This window comes from Nannochloropsis gaditana, assembly GCF_000240725.1.
Source record: "Nannochloropsis gaditana CCMP526 unplaced genomic scaffold scaffold261, whole genome shotgun sequence".
Classification (NCBI taxonomy): Eukaryota; class Eustigmatophyceae; order Eustigmatales; family Monodopsidaceae; genus Microchloropsis; species Microchloropsis gaditana.
This window is the reverse complement of record NW_005803692.1, coordinates 18,185-37,281: the sequence shown is the minus strand read 5'-3', so window position 1 is coordinate 37,281 and position 19,097 is coordinate 18,185. Positions and strand designations below refer to the sequence as shown.

At 55.3% G+C, this 19,097-nt stretch overlaps 1 protein-coding gene across 1 annotated transcript; it reads left to right on the top strand.

Annotated features, from left to right (window-relative positions):
* Positions 1 to 5,625: 5,625 nt before the first annotated feature.
* NGA_2121400 (t-complex 10a-like protein) lies at positions 5,626 to 6,514 on the top strand (the record flags this gene model as incomplete). The annotated part of the gene is made up of 1 exon (XM_005855185.1): positions 5,626 to 6,514. A coding segment is annotated over one exon (736 nt), but the record flags the coding sequence as incomplete, so codon positions are not given.
* Between the last annotated feature and the right edge of the window lie 12,583 nt (positions 6,515 to 19,097).

The window sequence follows — 19,097 nt, the reverse complement described above, 5'->3', positions numbered from 1 at the left end:
TCGTCCCCGCCATCCTTGCCCGCACACCCGCTCCCTTCCTTATCCCCTACCCTCACCGGAGTCCTCTCGCCAGCCCGCCCTGCCTGCAAACGCCCCCCATCTCCCTTCAACGTCACGGACTCATGCCGGGAGGAGGAAGAAGAGGAAGGCATGCTCGGCCTGGGAAGGAACCCGCTGGGGGGCGGGGCCTCCGTCCGAGTCACGCTCTTGAATCAGAATGGACAGCGGTACAAGGTGGGGATGACGCTCAGTCAGATGCGGCGCCGTCTGGTAGACCGCGTCGCTCTCACGGAGCAGGACTGGATGTACAGGACCGGGGTTCCCCTGGCCGGGGCGTCCTTGGCGGCCGCCGCCCCCCTCTTGCATCGGCTGTGGATGGCGTGGGAGGAAGGGGGGCAGACAAGGGCGGCTCCAGGCGTCAGTGGCCATGTCCCTTTAAAAAGCGCCCGGCTTTGGTTTGGCCTGCTCCCTTTCCTCCTCGTTCAGGAGGCGGAGGACGCTCTGCATGCGGGGGGGCAGTACGACCCGGCCAGGGAGGAAGGGACCAGCTGCCGCGACGAAATCAAAGGGGCCTGTCGGTCGGCCTTGGGCGCCGTCCGCCTCGTGAGCTTCCTCGCGGTCTACCTGCTGGCCTGGAGCATCTTCCGGCAAGTCCTCTCGGCCACGGAGCTGGTCTTCAAGAAACGCTACAAGTACAGCAAACTCTTCTCCATGCTTACCTCCTTCTCCAAAGCCAGCCGCTACGCCATCCCGCACTTCACGCTCAAGAACCCTCTCAACATCAAGATGTGGTTGGCCCTCCGCGGGGGCCGGGCCTGGCTCCGCCGCTTCGAGGCCCAACGCGTGGCCGACACGGTCGTCTCCTCCACCTTCCGGACCGTCGCCTTCTTCCTGGCCGTCCTGTGTGTGGAGGTCTTCCTCTGCAAGGACGTGCGTCCCTTTCTCACGGAGTTGTGGCACTGGGAGCTGGTAATATGGGGCGGCATCTCTTCCATCTTCCTCCTCCGCTTTTTCTCCTTGGGGACGCGGACGAACGAGAAGTTCGGCGACACCACCATCCTCCTGACCGAGCAACTGAACGTCCAACTCCGCATTTTTGAGAACTGCAGCCGAAGCAACGATCGTGCAAAGCTCGGGAAGCTTCAGATATCATCCAACGTCCTGAAGCTGGCGGTGAAACTCTTGCGGGAACTGGACTCGCCCAATCGCGTCAGCGGGCTAAGCATGTCTCCTACCCTCGTGCGAGTCACGCGCGTTATCCTTCTTTCCGCCTTGAGTGCCTTGGTCAGCGACGTCTTCGGCTTCAAGCTAAAGGTGAACCAATTGTTGAAGTGAGAGGCACGTTGGAAGGTCGGGTCCACGAGGGACTCTACCTTCGAACGTGCATTCGGACGGGGCGCAACCTTTTCCAGGGCCCGTCCTGACTGCGGGCGTGCAGGTCAGTCGGGAAAAAGCAATATCTTGGGGGGAAATGAGCCCGGTAGAGTAAGTGTAAAATAACAACGAGCTTTTCTGATCCGATCAAAGGGACCGGGTCACCTGATACAAGCAATTCCGGGTGCCTCATGGCCCTTGCATTACTTTGGTATTCTTTGTGCTTTGATCATGCCTGCCCTGCCAGCGTATCCTCCTCCCGCCCCTCCTTTTCCCCAGATTGTGTCCCTGTCCGAGGCTTCGCCTTGGCTGGCAGGTCCGCTTCCCCCTCTTTCCCCTCCTCCGCGACCGCCCCGTCCCTCTCCCGATGTCTCTTGTCCTGGCGTTTCCGACGAGCCCTCTCCGCGTGCTCTTCCCTGCGTTGCCGGGAGTTCCAGTCACACCGCACGGTCAAGTTCTCCTTGGTCATACCGCCCAGGAAATCCTCGTCTCCCTCGTCCACGGTCAAAGAGGCCTTCAAGCCCATTTTTAACCCAAAGAGTCTCACACTGACCAGCACCCCTGTCCCTTCCTCAGCCGCCTCCAGCCTCCACGCCCCCCCCTCCCCGTCTTTGGTCACCCTGTACGCCAAGAGGTATTCCGGCGCGCCCACAGTCACATACAGCACTCTCCTGACTTCCCCTTCCGCTTCTTCCGGGTTATCCATAAATGCGGCGCCCACAGGTACAGACGGCAAGTCCAGTGTCTGGATCAAGCTCAGAGCGGGCAGGGCGTACACCAAAAGCTTGCTCTGGCCTAGCAACGTGACGGCAGCTAGGGCGCTGTCTAAAGTCACAGCCACCGCACAGGGGACGATAGTACTTGGGCTCTTGCTCGAGTTGCGTCCTCTTTCCCCGTTCTCCGGCCCAAGCTGCTCGCCCTCCGCGACGAGCTCCCCCTCGAGGGGGGGGAGACTTTCCCTTACAACCTCGCAGCCTGTGTGCGCGTCCCACAAGGCAAGGGTTTGGTCCCCGCTGCCTGTCAACACCTTCGCGCCATTTTCTACAAAGTTGACCGAGCTGACGAATCTCTCATGGCCCAGTAGGTACGTCTCGATGACGACGGTGCAGGGGAAATGAGAGATGCGGACTTTCTCGTCCCGATCCCCGGTAGCAAGGCGTGCCCCGTCAGGGGACAGGTCCAAGCAGGTGCCCACAGACGCTGTATGGCCAAGCAGGAATGCCGAGGTCTTAGGTAGCATTTCGGCTGTGGCCCGGTACATCCGAACGTCCCCGACTTTGTCGTTGACGAGCACGACATCCTCTTGGTGCCCCGTCCCCGGGCCGAGATCTTGGTCGCCAGATGGCGAATCAAGTCTAGCAAATAGGAGCGCAAAGGCTTTTTTGGGAAGCAAACGGTGGGAGAGCAGGACAGGGCTGGCGCTATCGCTTGTGTCCCACAGCGCCAGTACTTTGTGCCTGTACAGTGCTGCCGCTCGCCTCCCATTCCCCGTCAAAGCCAGAGCCTCCACTTGCCCCAAGCCATCAGCATTGGACTCGGTGCCGTCCACGGAAGCCGCTGAAAGATCAGGGACGGGAAGAGCCACGACATTTCCCGGTTGCTTGGTGTCAATCAAAAACACATCTTCCCCGGCGTATGCACATAAAAGTATCCCTGCGCCGCCACTACACTTTGCGGCCACCAAAAGCTTGTCGCGCATGGACCTGGGGAAATGTTACCACGCGACTGAGTTGTCAAAAAGCGCATTCGTATATATTTTTGTGAGTTCAAATCGCGCGCCACACATAAAGAAGTGTGCCGTGCAACAGCGGCCCCCCTGCATACACGAGCCTATGGTTGCTACTTGTAAGCGATGAGCGCGCTAAGGCGACAGCACGCGTACGCTTTCTCCACGGAAATGTGAACTCTTTGCCGCCAGGCCGTCCCGTCCCATGCTCCCACGAAGAATTGGCCCCCGTCACGCGGATTCGAACGTGAAAAATGATAATGAAACGTGTGGTGGGTATCGAGAGGGGGCTAGTTCATTTCTTCCTGTGGTTTTCCCCTCTCGCTTATGTCGCCCACAAGGCAATTTCGACCCCGTTCTTTCCTGCTGAGACACAATGTGCGACCAGCATTTTTATGCCATACCTCGAGATTAACATCCAGCAATCCTTTTCCCCATGAAATACAGCACAAATGTACCACTGGTGCTAAGGAGGCTTCTTGTCGTTTGCTTTGACTGTTCTCCGTCCAGCCGCACCCGTCTTTTCGTTCTTCACCACTCCCGCGCCTCACTTTGCCCGCCGGTCCCTGCGTGAAAAATATGCCTTTTCATGGCACAGAAGATCCTCTTAGCCCTTCCCGTGGCTTAGCCCACACTCCACCTCGCAATAAGAGGACTCCAAGGTGCGCCATGGGCAATGAGTCTCAACCAGGCGATAATACTACGCCGATGCTTGGCATGACGGCACAGATGAAGAACGGCCAGCACGAAAGCCCGTCCCAAAGCACACCACGTTCATTCCTGCGCAAAGGGTCGCGAAGGGAGCCCTCTGCAATGCATCGACTCAAGTCTGGCATTTCTCCGTCTCCATCCTCTTCCTCGAAGCCGATTCCTGTAACCCCCAGTAGCACCCGGAAGAGCAAACCTGCCCGCAAGCGCTCGGAGCGGTCCCCCTTGGCGCTCGTCTCACAGGCACGGACGAGGGGCACGACCACCGAAGCCGTGAGGGCGACGGACTCGAAACAGGGCACTGCCATGGAGGAACCGTTGCCCGGGCGGTCCTCATATCCTGTCCCCAGCCCCACCGAGGGCTACTTGGGAGAAGGTGGAGGTGTGGGGGAGGAGACGTCTTGGAGGGAAGAAAGGGAAAGCAAGTCCACGAGCCAAGAGAAAGTAGAGGTGCGCGAGCACAGCTTCGACGGAAATGCGACGAAGAGCTTCGATCCGTACTGGCCGCCCTCGGCCGCCGGGACCGCGGAAGCCCCGGACGTGATGGATGGAAGGGAGTGGAGGATGCGCCTTTTCCACGCGGACAGCGAAGAGGAGGACCGAGAGGGGGGAGGCTGGGACCAGGAGGGCGGGCGGTGTGAGGATCAGGCTTCGTTCCTGTGCTCTGGCAGCGAAATGGCAGCGTGGCAGGCGCGGCACAGGGAGGAGATGACGGAGTTCGAGAGCCTGGAGCGGGCCTTGGCAGGGTTTCCCGCCATTTCTCTCCAGGACGGGCCCGAGCCATGGGCTGCCAACGGGGTGCAAGGAATGGGATGGACGGCGGCGGTAGACCAGGAGGGACGTCCAGCGATAGTGGGGGAGGAGGCGGTGGAGGAGGAGGAGGAGGAGGAGGAGGAGGAGGAGGACGACGACGACGAAGAGGACGAGGAGGACGAAATGGAACCAGGTCACGTCGGGGAGAACTTGACTGCTGACAGAGGAAGAGAAGATGGAAAGCAGCGCGGGAAGTTCCAGGAAAACCGCACCAAAAGCCACTCGAACCAACGCTTCTGCGAGGGAAATGTCGGTCTTCCCCCCCCACATCCTTCGTTCCCTTCCTCCCTCGACACCTGCTTGAGCTGTGGCAGCCGGCGTGGGTCGTTGCTTTTAAAAGCGCTGGAAAACAAGCAGGAGGAGATCGAGCGGGAGCTGGCACGGGCAGAGAAGGAGACCAAGGCGGCCGAAAAACAGCGACGCCGGTCCGAGGCCATGCTGGCCGAGGCCCGGAGCCGGAAGGAGCAAGTGGAGGCATGGGCCGCCAGGGAGCGGGCGGCAGTTGAGAAATGGCGCGAAGACCAACGGGAGTTGGTAGGCAAGGAGAAGAAAGCTTTCCTCCGGGAGCAGGCGGCGGCAACGCGCTGTTTGGAAGTGCAACGCGCGTTGCCGACGCGGGAGGAACGGGTCGAGCGGGAGGCCCTGCTCGCCACCATCGAGAAGATGAAGCTGGACGCCGAAGGGCAAAGGAAGAGATGGGCCGCCAACAGCAAGCGGCAGGCGGCTCTGATCCAGGAGCAACAAGCCCGTCTGGAGGAGCTTCAAGGCCAAGTGGAATCGGCGAAGACAGGGACGGCGAGCCCCGGGCTTCGGTCAGGGATTGGGCCCAGAGGCCAGAACGCGTCGTCCATGTCCGCCGCAAGGCAGCCGAGGAACTTGCCCCTGCCGGCCTCCTCCCTTTCCACCGGTCTCCGGGAGAGCAGGCCTTGCGCCCGTGTGGGCGCAAGGCCTCTGTCCCATCCTACGTCCGCTTCCCCCCTCAGGCTTGAGAAAAAAGCACTCGGGGCTGGCCATTCTATGGGAGTCCCACCATGCTCTTTTTTGTCTCGGCAGGGTGACGGAAAGGCAGGAGCGGAGGAAGGGACCAATGCCGTCCAAGAGGGTAGCTCCCCCGGGTATCCCACCTCTCCAAGGCCGTACGGCGTTCGCGAGTATACGGTGACACCCCCTTCTTCCGCCCAAAGCATCATCGGATGCACATCCGACTTGTCATGGGGCGGAGCAAGGACCTCACCATCGGCAGCCATCATCAGCGAGAGGCCGCCTCCTTTCGCCCCCCCTTATCATTACTTGCACCAAGGCCAGGAGCTCTTTCGACGACCGCTACCTGTAGCCAAGCAGGACTCTCAACCTGCTTCTGGGGCAGAGGACTCTTCATCCTCTGTCCTTACGTCCGAAAAGAAAGCAAAACAACCCGCCGCGTCAGGTAAAGGGGGAGGAGGAAAAACCATCCGCAAGCTTCCAGACGGCCGGGAGGAGTGGCACTACTCCAACGGCACGGTCAAGGAGGTGCACCCGAACGGAAAGAGCATCGTACACTTTATGAACGGAGACATCAAGACTGTCGAGGCGGGAACAGGGGACGTAGTCTACTGGTACGCTGCCAATCAGACAAAGCATATCACAGTTGCTGCCTCGGGGTTGGAGATATTTGAGTTCCCTTCCGGTCAGGTGGAGCGGCACTACCCGAATGGAGTGCGTGAGATCCAGCCACCTGGTATGGGGGTCATCAATGTGTAAGAGCGCGTGCCTTCCTGTGAGCAGACAGTGGCAGGGCGGCACGTATCTGAAATGAGAGCCAAACATGCGTTACTCAAGAGACGAATGGAAAGGACTTGAAGACGGAAAGCAACATCAGAAGACGTATGTAAGAACAAAATAACGAAAAAAGACTCTTATTGAACATCTTTATTTAATATGTCATCATAGAAACCATCAAAATCTCGTGTGATTCCACCCCTCGTTGTGGGTGGAGGAGAACATTCAGTGCCGAATAGTCTCAACCCAATTCCAGCTTACGAACAGCTCATTGCGGACCCTCTCAAAGCCTCATGCCTTTCTTTGAAGACTCTGGTGCCTCATCATGCGGATAAATCTGCTTTTTAGAAACCACGCATGTCTTTCCTGGCCTCACCTCTTATTCGCACGGATTTGAAACTGTCTCGGAGGACTTTGAAATCTGAATGCGGGCGAAGAAGGAGGACTATTACAGTGAAAAACCCAGGGGCGAGCAGAATAGGCGAAGGGGGGGTACTGTGAAACAGATGGCGCCAGGAATAGGAGCGCGTGAAAATTTGTAAATGAGGGCACGTCTTTTGTCTCGGCCTTCCTCTCATTGTCTCACTCTCGGTTTGTCTGCACCTATATCATAATGTAAGTACATGTATGTGACCAAGGCTAAATCCAAAGGAATGTCAACAATTGCGGAAAGGCAGTAGTTGAGAGCGGACGGATGCCAAAGGGGAAGGACCGGTATAGGCGAAAAAAAAGAAGGGTTTGGATTCATATCCGATGGTGTCATAAAAACAGTCCACAAGGAGGAAACAATGCAAAGGAAACACGGGAAAGGAATTGAGCAAGCATGAGTTTCTTGTACTTCTTGGTACGGCTATGTCCCCGTATCCATGCTCCGAGTCTTCTTGTCCTTCGGTGTCTGTCATTTTCTCTCTTTCAACCAACCTAGATCAGCAAGCTGTGTATGGGTGGAGCCTTATCTATGCAGTCTACGAACATAATTAGCAAAAAGCGTGGAAGTTGATGCACCGATGTGTCATTTCCTTTGAAGGTCAAGTTGATGTCTTCAGGGCCATTTGTCGACCAGAACCATACCCGGACATTCCTGGCCACGGCCCAGATCGATACTTCTTTCGTTTTGTCGATGTTTTTGTATCAAACTTCTCCCAAAAAAGAGCTATCCAAGTTTTATTCAAGGCTTGGAAACCCTATTCCTCCGGATTTTATCACCGCTGGCACGATTGGATGAACCAGCTGTTGTGACATCCCCCTCCGTGTTCTAACAGCGTGTGCTATTCTTGAGCGATTCGCATATGACCTCATAAAGTATACAAATGTTTACCTGTGCCTCTGACGAACAACAGAAATGGGCAAACGACAACGAGGTCAAGGGCCTCGTCGACCGGAAAGCGGCGTGGTCAAGCAGGAATACGTCAATGCGTCCGGGTAAGAGTGAAAACTAGAAGCAAATAACAACGGAAAGGAAATATGGACCTGAAGGCTTCTGCTGTTGTCGCATATCATACCTTGATCTTCACGTCAAAATCAACACAATATTATTATAGGCTTGTTGCATATCAATCGGATTCCGAGGCAGATGATGAGGATGTAGCCCCCGCGGAGGCAGTCGGAAGTATTGCGAGGCACGTGGTTCCTCGAGGGCATCTTATCAAAAACGGCCCTGAAGTACAGAACACGGGACAGGCGGCCAAGGACGAGGAATATGCTGATCCTTTGAAAGCAGCTGCAGACGTGGAAGATCTGTTTAAGAGTCTTGAGGAAGAATTTTTGCAAGGTGCATCCCCACAGAGAGAAGTCGTGAAAGCAGCAGCAACGGCGTCGATTGGGGCAAGACAAACAGATAAAAAGTATCTTCCAGCGCATGCTTTACGACCAAAAATCGCCCATACGCCTCTTGTTATGTTCAGTGAAGCAGAGCTCAGGCGCATAAGTGGGAAAGACTCGTCCCTGCGAGATCTTGTGGTCGAGTGTCTTGGGAAGATGAATGCCATGTTAGCCAAATACCTAAACGCAACGAAATCCGATCGCTCCGAGGCAGATAAGTTATCAGGAGATGGGAAATCGGGATTTGTCGGGGTGGAAAATTGGGAAGTTGAGTTTATCAAGCTGTCGGCCCGTGTGGAGGATTGGAGGGCAGGCTTGCTGCCGTCGTCCTCCCTTGTGCGTCGCGTCAGGGAGTTGGGAGCGACCGTTGCGGCACAAGTGCTGGCGGAGGAGACGCTATGTCATGGGCTAAAAGAAGCTGTGAAGAAGAAGGAGAAGGAGGCGGAGGCGTCCGGGGCTTCAATGACGGAAGTTGCTGGGGTGACTCACACGAGCACCATAGGCCCCGTGGCCGCCCCAACCACGCCCGTGTGGAGCACTGCCTACGATCCCACGTACCAAAGTTACTACTGGCACAACGCAGTCACGGGTGAGACGCGGTGGGAACGCCCCTCGGGTGCAGGCACGGAGATGGCGGGCGCGTCAAGTGAATCCTTTGCCGCGCCCTCCACCTCCACCACGACTCCTGAGGCCGCTCCCGTCCTTCCCTTCGCCAATGCCCTGCCAGTGCAGACGCAGAACTCTCTGCTCCTGTACGTAGGTGATCCGCCGCTCTTGCAGACAGGTTCGGAGGCCTCTAGCCTCTTCCGAGGCGCGGGTCTTAGGCACGTCCGCGCCCTGGGGCAGGGATATTTCGTCGTCTCCTTCCCTTCCAAGGCCGCCGTGGTGGAGGCTTTGATGCACCAGGCAACGACCGCTGGCACCGTAACCATGGATGTGCAGAGTGCGCAAAGGGGAGAGAAGCGGAGAAGGGAGGAGCAGGAAGCGAGCAAGGATGTGGTCGAGCGCGCGGGGCGGGAGTGGATCCCGGGTGACAAGTCCACGTTTGTCCGCCTGGTCACGGAGGCGGACGAACCGGGCAAGATCGGTGCGATGCCGGTAGTTGCGGTGGGAGGGAAGGGGGAGGCGGGCGATGGGAGAGACGAGGATGGGCCGGGGGGCGAGCGAGAGGGCAACGCTGTAATAATGGGCCAGGGAAACGGAGGCGATTGGCAAGCACCCGTAACTACGTAAAACAAAAGTACAACAAAAACGAATGCAAGATATCTGAAGGCACCGTTTCGATACCACAGGTCACTGGTTCAAAACCACACGTCACTGTGATTCATACCTCTTCCCCCCTTGCTGCTCTGCCCCCTCTCAAATCAAAAGTCCCCCACTGTCTCCATGCCCCTCTGCTGAAAGTATTTGGCCCTCTTTCGCGCCTTTTTGGGGCCGTCCGCCTTGGGTTTGACGAAGGCCTCGATCGACGCTGTCCCCGCGGGCAAGCCCCCGTTTTCTTCCTCCTCCTCCCACTCCACCCCCACGCACTCCTTCTCCATCAACTCCCGGGTTGTCGACCAGCTGAAGCGTACCAAGGATGGGAACCCGAAGACAGGGTTGCTATTCTTCCTTAGCCACTCCGCACAGCGCGCGTCTCCAGGATACCCGGAGCCAAAGTCTGTCGACAAGGCCTGCGGGAAGTCTTCCTCCCAGACCCAGTCCCTGATGGCCCTGTCCCGCGTCACTTTAGCCGCGATGGAGGCGGCGCTCACCGTCTTGTAGAGGCTGTCCGCTTTCTTCGCCACTGTGAAGGCGATCGCGGGGGTGTGGTGCCCAAACAAGCCTTCCAGTTTCCTCTGATAGGTATCAGGGTCGCCCACTGTGTCCACGAACACCTCGGTGACACACACCCCTTCTGCGAGAACCAAGGAGAGCATGTCCGCCGCCGAGTCATGGCTGATCTTGTTCAGGGACGTTGGCTCTCTCATTAGCATCTTGCCCGCCACCTCGGTGGCTGGAATAGAGTGTATGACCCAACCCACTTGCTCATGCGTGCGCAGCATACGCTGGAAAAGCCCATCACGAGTTTTTTCGTCCAAAGCCTTTGAGTCATCGAATCCCATGGCGATCATGGCGTCGTCCTGTCCTCATTTTTATAAAAAAAGTATTCAAGATTAAAGGTGCAGACATAAATCCTTCGCGTCCATCCACATCTCTTCCCCCCCCGTGTCGCACCTCCTCTCTTCACGACACCCTCACCTCCTCTACTTTCCAAAATGCAGCAGCGTAGACCATTGGCCCTAAAACAGGACCTCTACCTGCTTCGTCAATACCCAATTTAACTGGCTGGCCGGTCTTGAGAGCAGGTGGAATGTGCCATAGCTTGTTGATTCCGTGCTTGAAACGATTTTTGGGGAAGCCTTTAGCGTCGTCTTCTGCCTCCTGCTGCTCCGCTCGGGTGAGACATATGGGTTCGTCCGATCTATTTTCTGCATTGAGAGTGCCGTTGTTGGTGCTGGTCGATGGCGTGTCATCAGCAGCCATAGTGATGTGAGGTATAATCCTCTCGCGGGATAAAAATACACCTGTGGTGGTTTTATGTGCCCGCACGATGGTACATTACGAGGTGAGATAAGTATTCGCCATCATCGGGATTGCTGGCAGTGAAAGTTTAACATGCCGTGCCCGACGGCCGAGTACACGCGCGCCGAAGCGGTTTGAAACGCAAGCGAAAAATATGCCTTTTCATAGCCAAGGTTTCGCGCCAGACCTTCGAAGTCGGTCTTCCCTCGGACAGTCCTCGACTTGAAGTCGCCGTAATCCCTTCGAAAGTCCGAAAGGCGTCAGCCGTAATGCTAAGTCAGGCCGCACGGAAGGCCCAAGCCCCCCCTCGCTCATACCACGACGGAGGCTCAAGATACTCACTTCCAGAGGCCCCATGCTCGGAACGCGGACAGGGCCTTCCCCGCGCCCACGGACGACGAGGAAACTATCCTATTGCTCGTGGGAAGGAATGGTGTTTTGTTCAGTCGACCGATGGCTTTTGGCCCGGTGTGGACTGAGAGGAAAGGCTTTGCTTTCTGCGTGGGAAGGACACGAGCCAAACCCTGGTGTCGCCCTTTCATTGAGGACAGGGTCCAAGTGGAAATGCCCTCCTATTCCCCTTCCCGGCCATCTCACGGACGTATCCTATCCCAGCGAACTATTGATGGTTCTGCTATCTCACCCACGCATTGGTGGCGCGCGCATGTGAAGCAGGCATAATCGTGGCCACTTGTCTGACGGAGGGGAGTTGCCCATGGATCCATCGCCCCTGAAGCTGGTGCTGGGTGCTCAGTGTGGCTTTGAATGGTTGAATACCCGCGGGTCTCACCTCCAAAAACCTCGCAAAACACCAAAATTACAGTCACACACAGATAACCATGAAGGTAGCTGCCATTCTCCTTGCCCTCTGCGCCACAACTCAGGCTTTCGGTACGTCCAGGGAGGGTTGCAGTGCAGAGAAGCGCGAAAGGAGAGGGAATAGGGAAGGACAGATCACCGGAAAAATTGTGAGATAGGCATCACATGATTGATAAGTCCTTCTACGTTTACGATTTATGTATTTGTATCGGACGAAAGTCCTCGCAAGGGGTGGTTTAGACTGTGGTGGGCGGTATGGAACGAATCAATGGAGGGAAGAAGGGAAGCGTTACCGACGGGCATTTCAACAAAACTCTTGCGTTAACACGTGCGAGCTTACGTCGTGTTTTTTAAGATACAGAGATGCGCTCAGCGTAGTTTGAATTGATTGGTTTGTGTATGTCATGACACTGATCGATGGCCTGAAGTTTGAAAAATCCGAGCGACCAGCGTGGTCAAGGGCAGTGCATAGTGGCTGTCCGGCTGCGAGGCTTCAGAGCCCGAGCACTGTCCAATATGTCCAAGTGGACAAAACGCAACGTGTCGCTTACAAGCGCTACCCATTCGGAGATGCTTTTCTCCAGCACTGACCATGTGCCCTTCATGCTTCCCACCCTCCATAGTGCCTTTCGCCGCCAAGCCCGCTCCCCGGGCGGCCCCCGTGGCTGCTGGTAAGCAAAATCCAGATGGCTCCATCCGCGTCAAGGGTGTGAAGGCGAAGGACGAGTGGGTGCCCCTGCTCAAGGCCACAGACATTGCTCCGGGGGACATCATCCCCGTCGAGTCCAAGGGTCTGCAGCTCCTCCTGGTGGCCGACTACGACGGGAGTGTATACTGCGTGGCCAATATCTGCCCCCACCTGGGCACCCCCCTGGACCAAGGCTCCCTGGGAGACGGGACCATCGTCTGCCCCCTGCACAAGTCCGCCTTCAGCCTCGAGACCGGTGAGCTCGTCGGCGACTGGTGCCCTTTTCCCCCCGTCCTCGGTCCCCTGGTGCTGGGCAAACTCCAGCCCCCCCGTGACCTGGCTGTCTTCCAGGTCCGCTCCCGGGGATCAGATATCGAGGCTCTGGTGAACGTGAACCTGAAGGCAGACTTTGAGAGCAAGTACTGGGCGGGTCTTCTGGACGCGCAGGGCAAGGCCACGGGGGACTACTACTAAGCAACCGACTGAGAGTCTTTAAAGACGTGGGGAGGAGGGGGAACAAGGAGGATATAGGAGTGAAGGAATGGTCAATCCAGTAAGAGATGGAGGAGAGGCGAGCTGCGCGGGTGCACGAGTAAGTAGGGAATAGGCGCCTCGCCTCACCCTCTCTGGCTGCTGCCGGGCGTGCTGGAGTGTGAAGGCAAGTGAATGAGTGAGATGAGAAGTGGAAGCAAGACGAGTGTTTATGTTGGATTGGCGGGGGTGGAGAAAGTTCTAGAAGAACAAAGGAAGTCCCCTGATTTCTGCCTTGCCCTCGTGTTGCTTTAAATTGCTCTGAGCCTTCGGTACGTCTCATCTCCATGGCGCCGGACGGGGCGGGACTGTCGCCGGGTACACCCAGAGGCTACGCGACTTTTCAAAAAGAAAGTGCAACCAGAAGTCAATAAGCACGTTTCCACCTAGGTTTCGTGTGCACAATCAGAGTACTTTTCCATTTTCACTTACTTTTATCTTTGTGCATCCGCATTCTTCCCAATGCGCGACACCTCGGGTCCTACCCATACAAAAGGTGGCTCCACCCACGAAGCCTGTATCCCCCCCCATTCCCCCTCGCCCCCCTTCCCCCCAATCCCGCCCTCAGACGCTGCTCCCCGTCGTCAGGTAGACAAGGGTCTGGACGATGGTCCATGTCCAGGCCACGACAAGGAAGGTGACGAAGCCGAAGCCGCCCCACCAGTCCCGCTTGTCGCACTTCTGCATCGCCTTCTGATGGGCCACGTCCCGGGGCAGGAGGAAGAGGAGACAGAGACCCAATGGCTGGAGCAGACTCGTGAGCAGGGAGAGCTTCCAGAGGCCCGTCCACTCGCCCGCCGCCAGGGCCGTGTTGGACACGTCCCAGATGCCCGTCATGAGCGTGCCCAGGTCGCTCCCGATGGCTCCGGCCACGTTGCTCAGCGTCGTGAGCATGGCGTACGAGGTCCCTTCAGCCCCGGCCGGACAGAGGCCGATGTACATGGTCACGGCGGGGAGGAACTGAAGCGCGGTGATGAAATTCGCGGCCGCGTCGTCTCCCAGCGCGAAGATCAAGTCTGGGATGCCCCACCTGGCATTGAGGCGGAAAATGAGGGAGAGCTGAAGGACGGAGAAGAAGACGGTGAGGGAGGTGCTGATGATGTAGACCCATCGCCAGGAATAGGGCATCAAAAAGGCACGGTAGAATGTGATGCCTAGAGGGTGGGAGAGGGGAGGGTGGGAAGGAGAGGGAGTGAGGACGAGGCCATGCGCCCGATCACATTCATGCAAGAAGACACAAGGGGCAAAACTGGCCTGTCATGCGCCCTTGCCCGCCCGACGGAACACGCTCTTTCCCGAAAATCCCCGGAATCCCCGACAATCCGCCCGCACGACCGACGCACCCAGCCAAGAAAAGACCGTGGCGACGATGAACATGATTCCGAGCATCCAGGGCGTGAACTTGAGCCCGAGGATCAAGAAGTTGGACCAGGCCGCGTTGGGAATGAGGAGCATGTTGTAGACGGCGATGAAGGACATGGGCACATAGATGGTGCGGCGTTGCACCATCTTCCAGATGTCCCCAAGCTGCTCTTTCAGCGAGCGTGCCTCTAGGACCTGGTTCGGGTCCGAAAGGTGGTAGGTGAAGGGTAGCACCAGCACCACGGCTGCCAGCCCGTTCAAGAGGTAGATGGAACTGATGCTCAGTCCCCAATGCCACTCCTTCTCGTTGTACAAGATCGTCCCAAGGGTGGCGCCCACCACGTTCCCGACGTAGCGCGCCACGTAGCCCACGCTCTGCATGTGCCCCACCCGCCCCTCCGGCTCCAGTTTGGAACGCTCCACGATAATCGCGTCGCACATGACGTCCGCCAGCATGTACCCGCACACGGAGAAGAAGCCCATGCCGATGAGGGCGTTCAGGCTGGGCTCCCCCAGGGAGGCCAGGCCGAGGTTCATGGCGACAAAGGCGGACCAGCCGATGACGAAGTAGGGCTTGCGGCGTTTGCCCATGATGGGGACGCAGTCCGAGAGCAGGCCGTAGAGGACCTTAAAGGACCAGGGAAGCGCGAGCATGGTTCCTGCGATGTTGAGCTGGGCCGGGCCCACATTGAGCTTGTTCACCGCGTACGCAGTGAGGGGGGTTCCTGTGAAGGTCATGGCGAAGCTGAGCGACGCCAGTTTGTGGAGAGGAGAGGTGCAGAAACTGTTAGAATCAAAATGCGAGAGAAGAGATATTTCTGCTAGGGGCGGAATATCACGGGGAAACAGATAACTATAAAGATGGCCTGAGGAACTCGTATATACTGCAAACTCTAGTGGAGCAAGTCTAGTTCAAAATATTTTCCAAGACTGTGGATCAGAAAAGCTTCAAGGAGACAAATGTCGCATCTATCAGTGACCTACCCGATCGTCCAATAGGACATGAGCAAGGCGGAGTTCTGCAAGCTGTACATGCTGATCAGGCTCGCGCGCATGACCGGGTCCATGTCGTCCCCAGGCTCCCGAGTCTCTCCGGCCTCCACACCTTCGATCTCCATTTTACCAATACGCTGATCCCAATTGGGAGCCTTTCTGGAGGCTGGCGTGCGTGCCTCACTTCGAGGCGTATTCCCAGCTACCAGGGTCCTGACTTCGCCTTGCTCCTCATCGTCCGCCAAAGAGGAGGAAGACGAGGAGCTTTCCAATAAAAGGCCACCGTCCTCTGGGGTGTGAACAGAGCCTTGCAACCCATTCCCTCCTGTCCATCCTGGATCAGGTATCCGGCCAATTGCTTGGGGATGATGAGCTGCTGAGTCGAGTTCGGCGGTCTCCAAATTAATCTCTTGTTCCGTCAGACGATACATGGCTGCCACCTGCTGAATGTGGAAATATGTGCAGAAAGGAAGCGAGGGATCGTCAGATAATACAAGATGTCTATATAAATTTATGGATACGAATGACAGGCTGGGCCCTGGGATGGAATCAGTTCACCATGAGTCGGCAATTTAGGATGGACCGTACACGAATTGGGTGGATATTCAACCACACCATGCACACCAAGGTCCCGAGAGCCTTCCCTTCCCAACCCTTATTTCTGCTATCGTTTCAAAAATGCTTATACCTCAGATCGATGCAATTAAGGGTCCTTCCCGTAACAAGTCGCTTGGAGTGGCTCCTTTGCAATTCTTCCGATCTCAGTATTGGCGTTACGTGCAACAAAGATGTACAAGGGGACGTCACCTGCTTATGACTCCGAGTAGGCACCCTATCCAGACGTCGTGCGTACTACCCACAGCTCTCGCTCCACGAGGTTCTCAGTCGCTCGCGTCGTGTGGTACGGGGTACGTGCCGGTCGGGCAGGTGGATGCACCACGCCCTGTGCGACCTGCAGTTGAAGTAACGGGGGAGAGATAAATCGACACAGGAGAACATACGCCACGTGAGCGCGGGCTTGTACCGAAACTTTGCTCAGTGTATGTTGTGATTGATGATCTTGTGCATAGGAACCTGGAAAGACCCGGATGAACCGCAAAAGTTCGACAAGCCTTCCTTGTTTACAGTCGATCCTCTTCCGCCGTTATGCAACGAGAGATGAGACAAAATATTCCCAGCGGAATTTTCAATGAAATATGCAAGCCGCATCAAGAGGAGCGAGAACAAGCTATAACAGTGTGCAAGTGAGAGTCATTTGAGGGGTGTGAAAATCGTCCAAAATATAAAGGTATTCTCAACGTCTCAAAACAAGATTGTTGTAGCGTCATAGTCCTCAGTGATTTCGTCATACCCTTAACAGTCCTGGAAAGGAAATTATTTCCTCAATTGTTCAAGTCTTTATTCGATACCCCATCAAATACATACATTTTCTTTCTTGTGGCTTCTAATGGGGACACCAATAGGAAAAGCTGAATACTTTATGAGGAAAACGATGGATAAATTATACTGGTTGACGCGAGAGCTGCCTTTGCCCATCTTTCACAAATCGCAAATAAGTGTGTACGCCTTGATAGTAGACAAAAATTACAAATCCATACGGATAATATCATAAAGATGCGCGCATGCGCAATAAGACTATCCTCAAGAAGTCAACTTTCCGGGAAATGTGTTTGGAAAATACATGCAACTGCCGTCATCCTAGCATTGCCCCGTTCCTGCCACTGACTGATCCTGAACGACGCACTGCGTCCCTTCCGGAGTCAAAAATGTATTCAGGTTTCCACTGTCTCCACGGCCGTGCTCATTACCGAAAGTGACACTGGTGGAGATGTCGCAGGATTTTCTCTCCATGTAGCCGGCCGACCCCATGTTCAATTTGTTCACTGCCGCTTTGCTCGCTTTCAGGAGCGCGGGATCGAAATTGCGTTCGTTTTTCGTTGCCATTTTAGCTCCTAGGTGAGGACCTGCAAAGGACGGGCACTTCGCTTGCACTGTGCGGCCGAGCGAGTCTAGGCATCGGAGAACGCCTTGCATATTCTTCACTGTACCGTTGTGTAATCGCAGCCAAATCGCGTCGCCGGGATACAAAAGACCATCGAGGGGAAAGAAAAGGATGAGAAGTAAGGCCATGAGTCATGGGCCGTGACAGGTGAAAAATAGGCAGCTACCAAGGCGGCATCCTTACCCTGAAACAAGTCGTTGGTCTCAAAGCAGTCGAACGACGGCACGCCCAACGTCCGGCAAGCGGCAAGAAAAAGGGAAATGTTTTCCATTTGTTTGAACATCATAGTGGATGAATTGATCTTCTTTACGCTGCCAGGCTGCGAGTAAATGCAAGTGGAAGGGCGAGAAGAGATGAGATTGTCTTTCCGGAGCCATCGACAGAAATCATACAGGCTACGTCCTTCAAGTCATTGACAACATCGCAAACTACAGAGCATTAAAGGGGTGTCAGCGATTGAAAAAGTTCGGGAGGAAAAATGAAAGACGGGGATGAGAAGAACTTCCAAAAGCTTCAGTCTACGTACTTGAATTTCATTCATAAGGCGGCAAAGGCGCGTTCCATCTCTTAGGGCCTCGGCAAAAGTCAAATCTTCCGGGAAAGGCTCCTTCAGGACGCCTTCAATCCATTGTTGCACCTCCTCCTCTAAGATATTGATAAAGATAGAAAGAAGTATTGAAGTGGAGGCGGCATGTTTCTCGATCACGGACATGTCAAGGAGGGGAGGAAAGCTTGCTTTACTTGCTGAAGTATCACCACTGGTTGTCATATACTTAGGGCAGTGTCACATGTTAAATCTCAAGGTTCTTTTGTTATATACATACCAAGATTTTTGTCGTATCTCTCCATGTATATTCTTTTCCTTCCTGCGTTTCAATTTCCTGTCTCGTCGGAGGTCCCTGGCTTGGTAATGGGAGCGAATTTGAGGAATTCCAGTTTCCTGATTAAATGATTCAATGTCTGATCCTCACTCGCGATCAAAAATACAAGGGGACACGACCCTTGCGCATTCTCCGTCCACCTGTCAGCAGGAGGATGGAATGGCACGCAGGATTTACAAGTAACGGTCACACGTTGAGGCGGGGGCGAGCGAGCGATCGTCTCTCTCTGGTGTTTCTCGACCTGGACGGATGGACAAAGCTTGGTGCCCCTAGAAATTTTTATCTTATAAGCGAAGGAAATTAGGTCTGCTTTGAGTTGGACTTCTTAAGAGCTTCCTGTTTTAGTTTCACTGTTTTGTGTTCCGGATGAATGTATGAAAGTGGCCTTAAAGGTTTGATCTTCCCGAGCTGGGTGCATCCAACTTGGCTTAAAGTTTGATCTTGACCTCTCGAGCAAATAAAGCCTCTTTTCGAACATGTTACATCTTTTAAAGAGGTAGAATCGCATACTCTCCCTGACTGAGATGTAAGACGACCACGTATTCGTGTGAAGACCGTTTCAGTGACGTGGTGGGAATTGGGTCGGCGGGATGGAAGTTGTGTTTCAAGTACAAGCGCCCTCATCCCTCCAAAGTATGCAACGATAAGGATGGAGCAGGGTCGAAAGTGCACCATGCGACATTCACAAGCCAATAAAATGTAAAGGAGGCAAAGATCGAGCTGAAAAGGGTGAAAGGGATAAGGCTGGAAGCGCGCTTTAACTTCCTGAAAGTCGCCCGCTTTATCATCGTGTGACTAGGAAGTCCTCCTGAACCATCATATCAACGTATCTTGCATAGTTTATAAAATTTTATTGTACCATACGGGGACGGGCAACTTTCTGTAACGGACGCTTGTTCTGTTTGTGCAGTTCTGATCTATGTCTCCCTAGCGTATGCCTCGACTACGCTTCTATCTAAAACACTTTTTCTCTTCTATAGACGATAGATACTTGATTGGCTTCCCAAGACAACATGTCGTCAGCCATCATGTTTGACCCGACACACAAGTAAATAC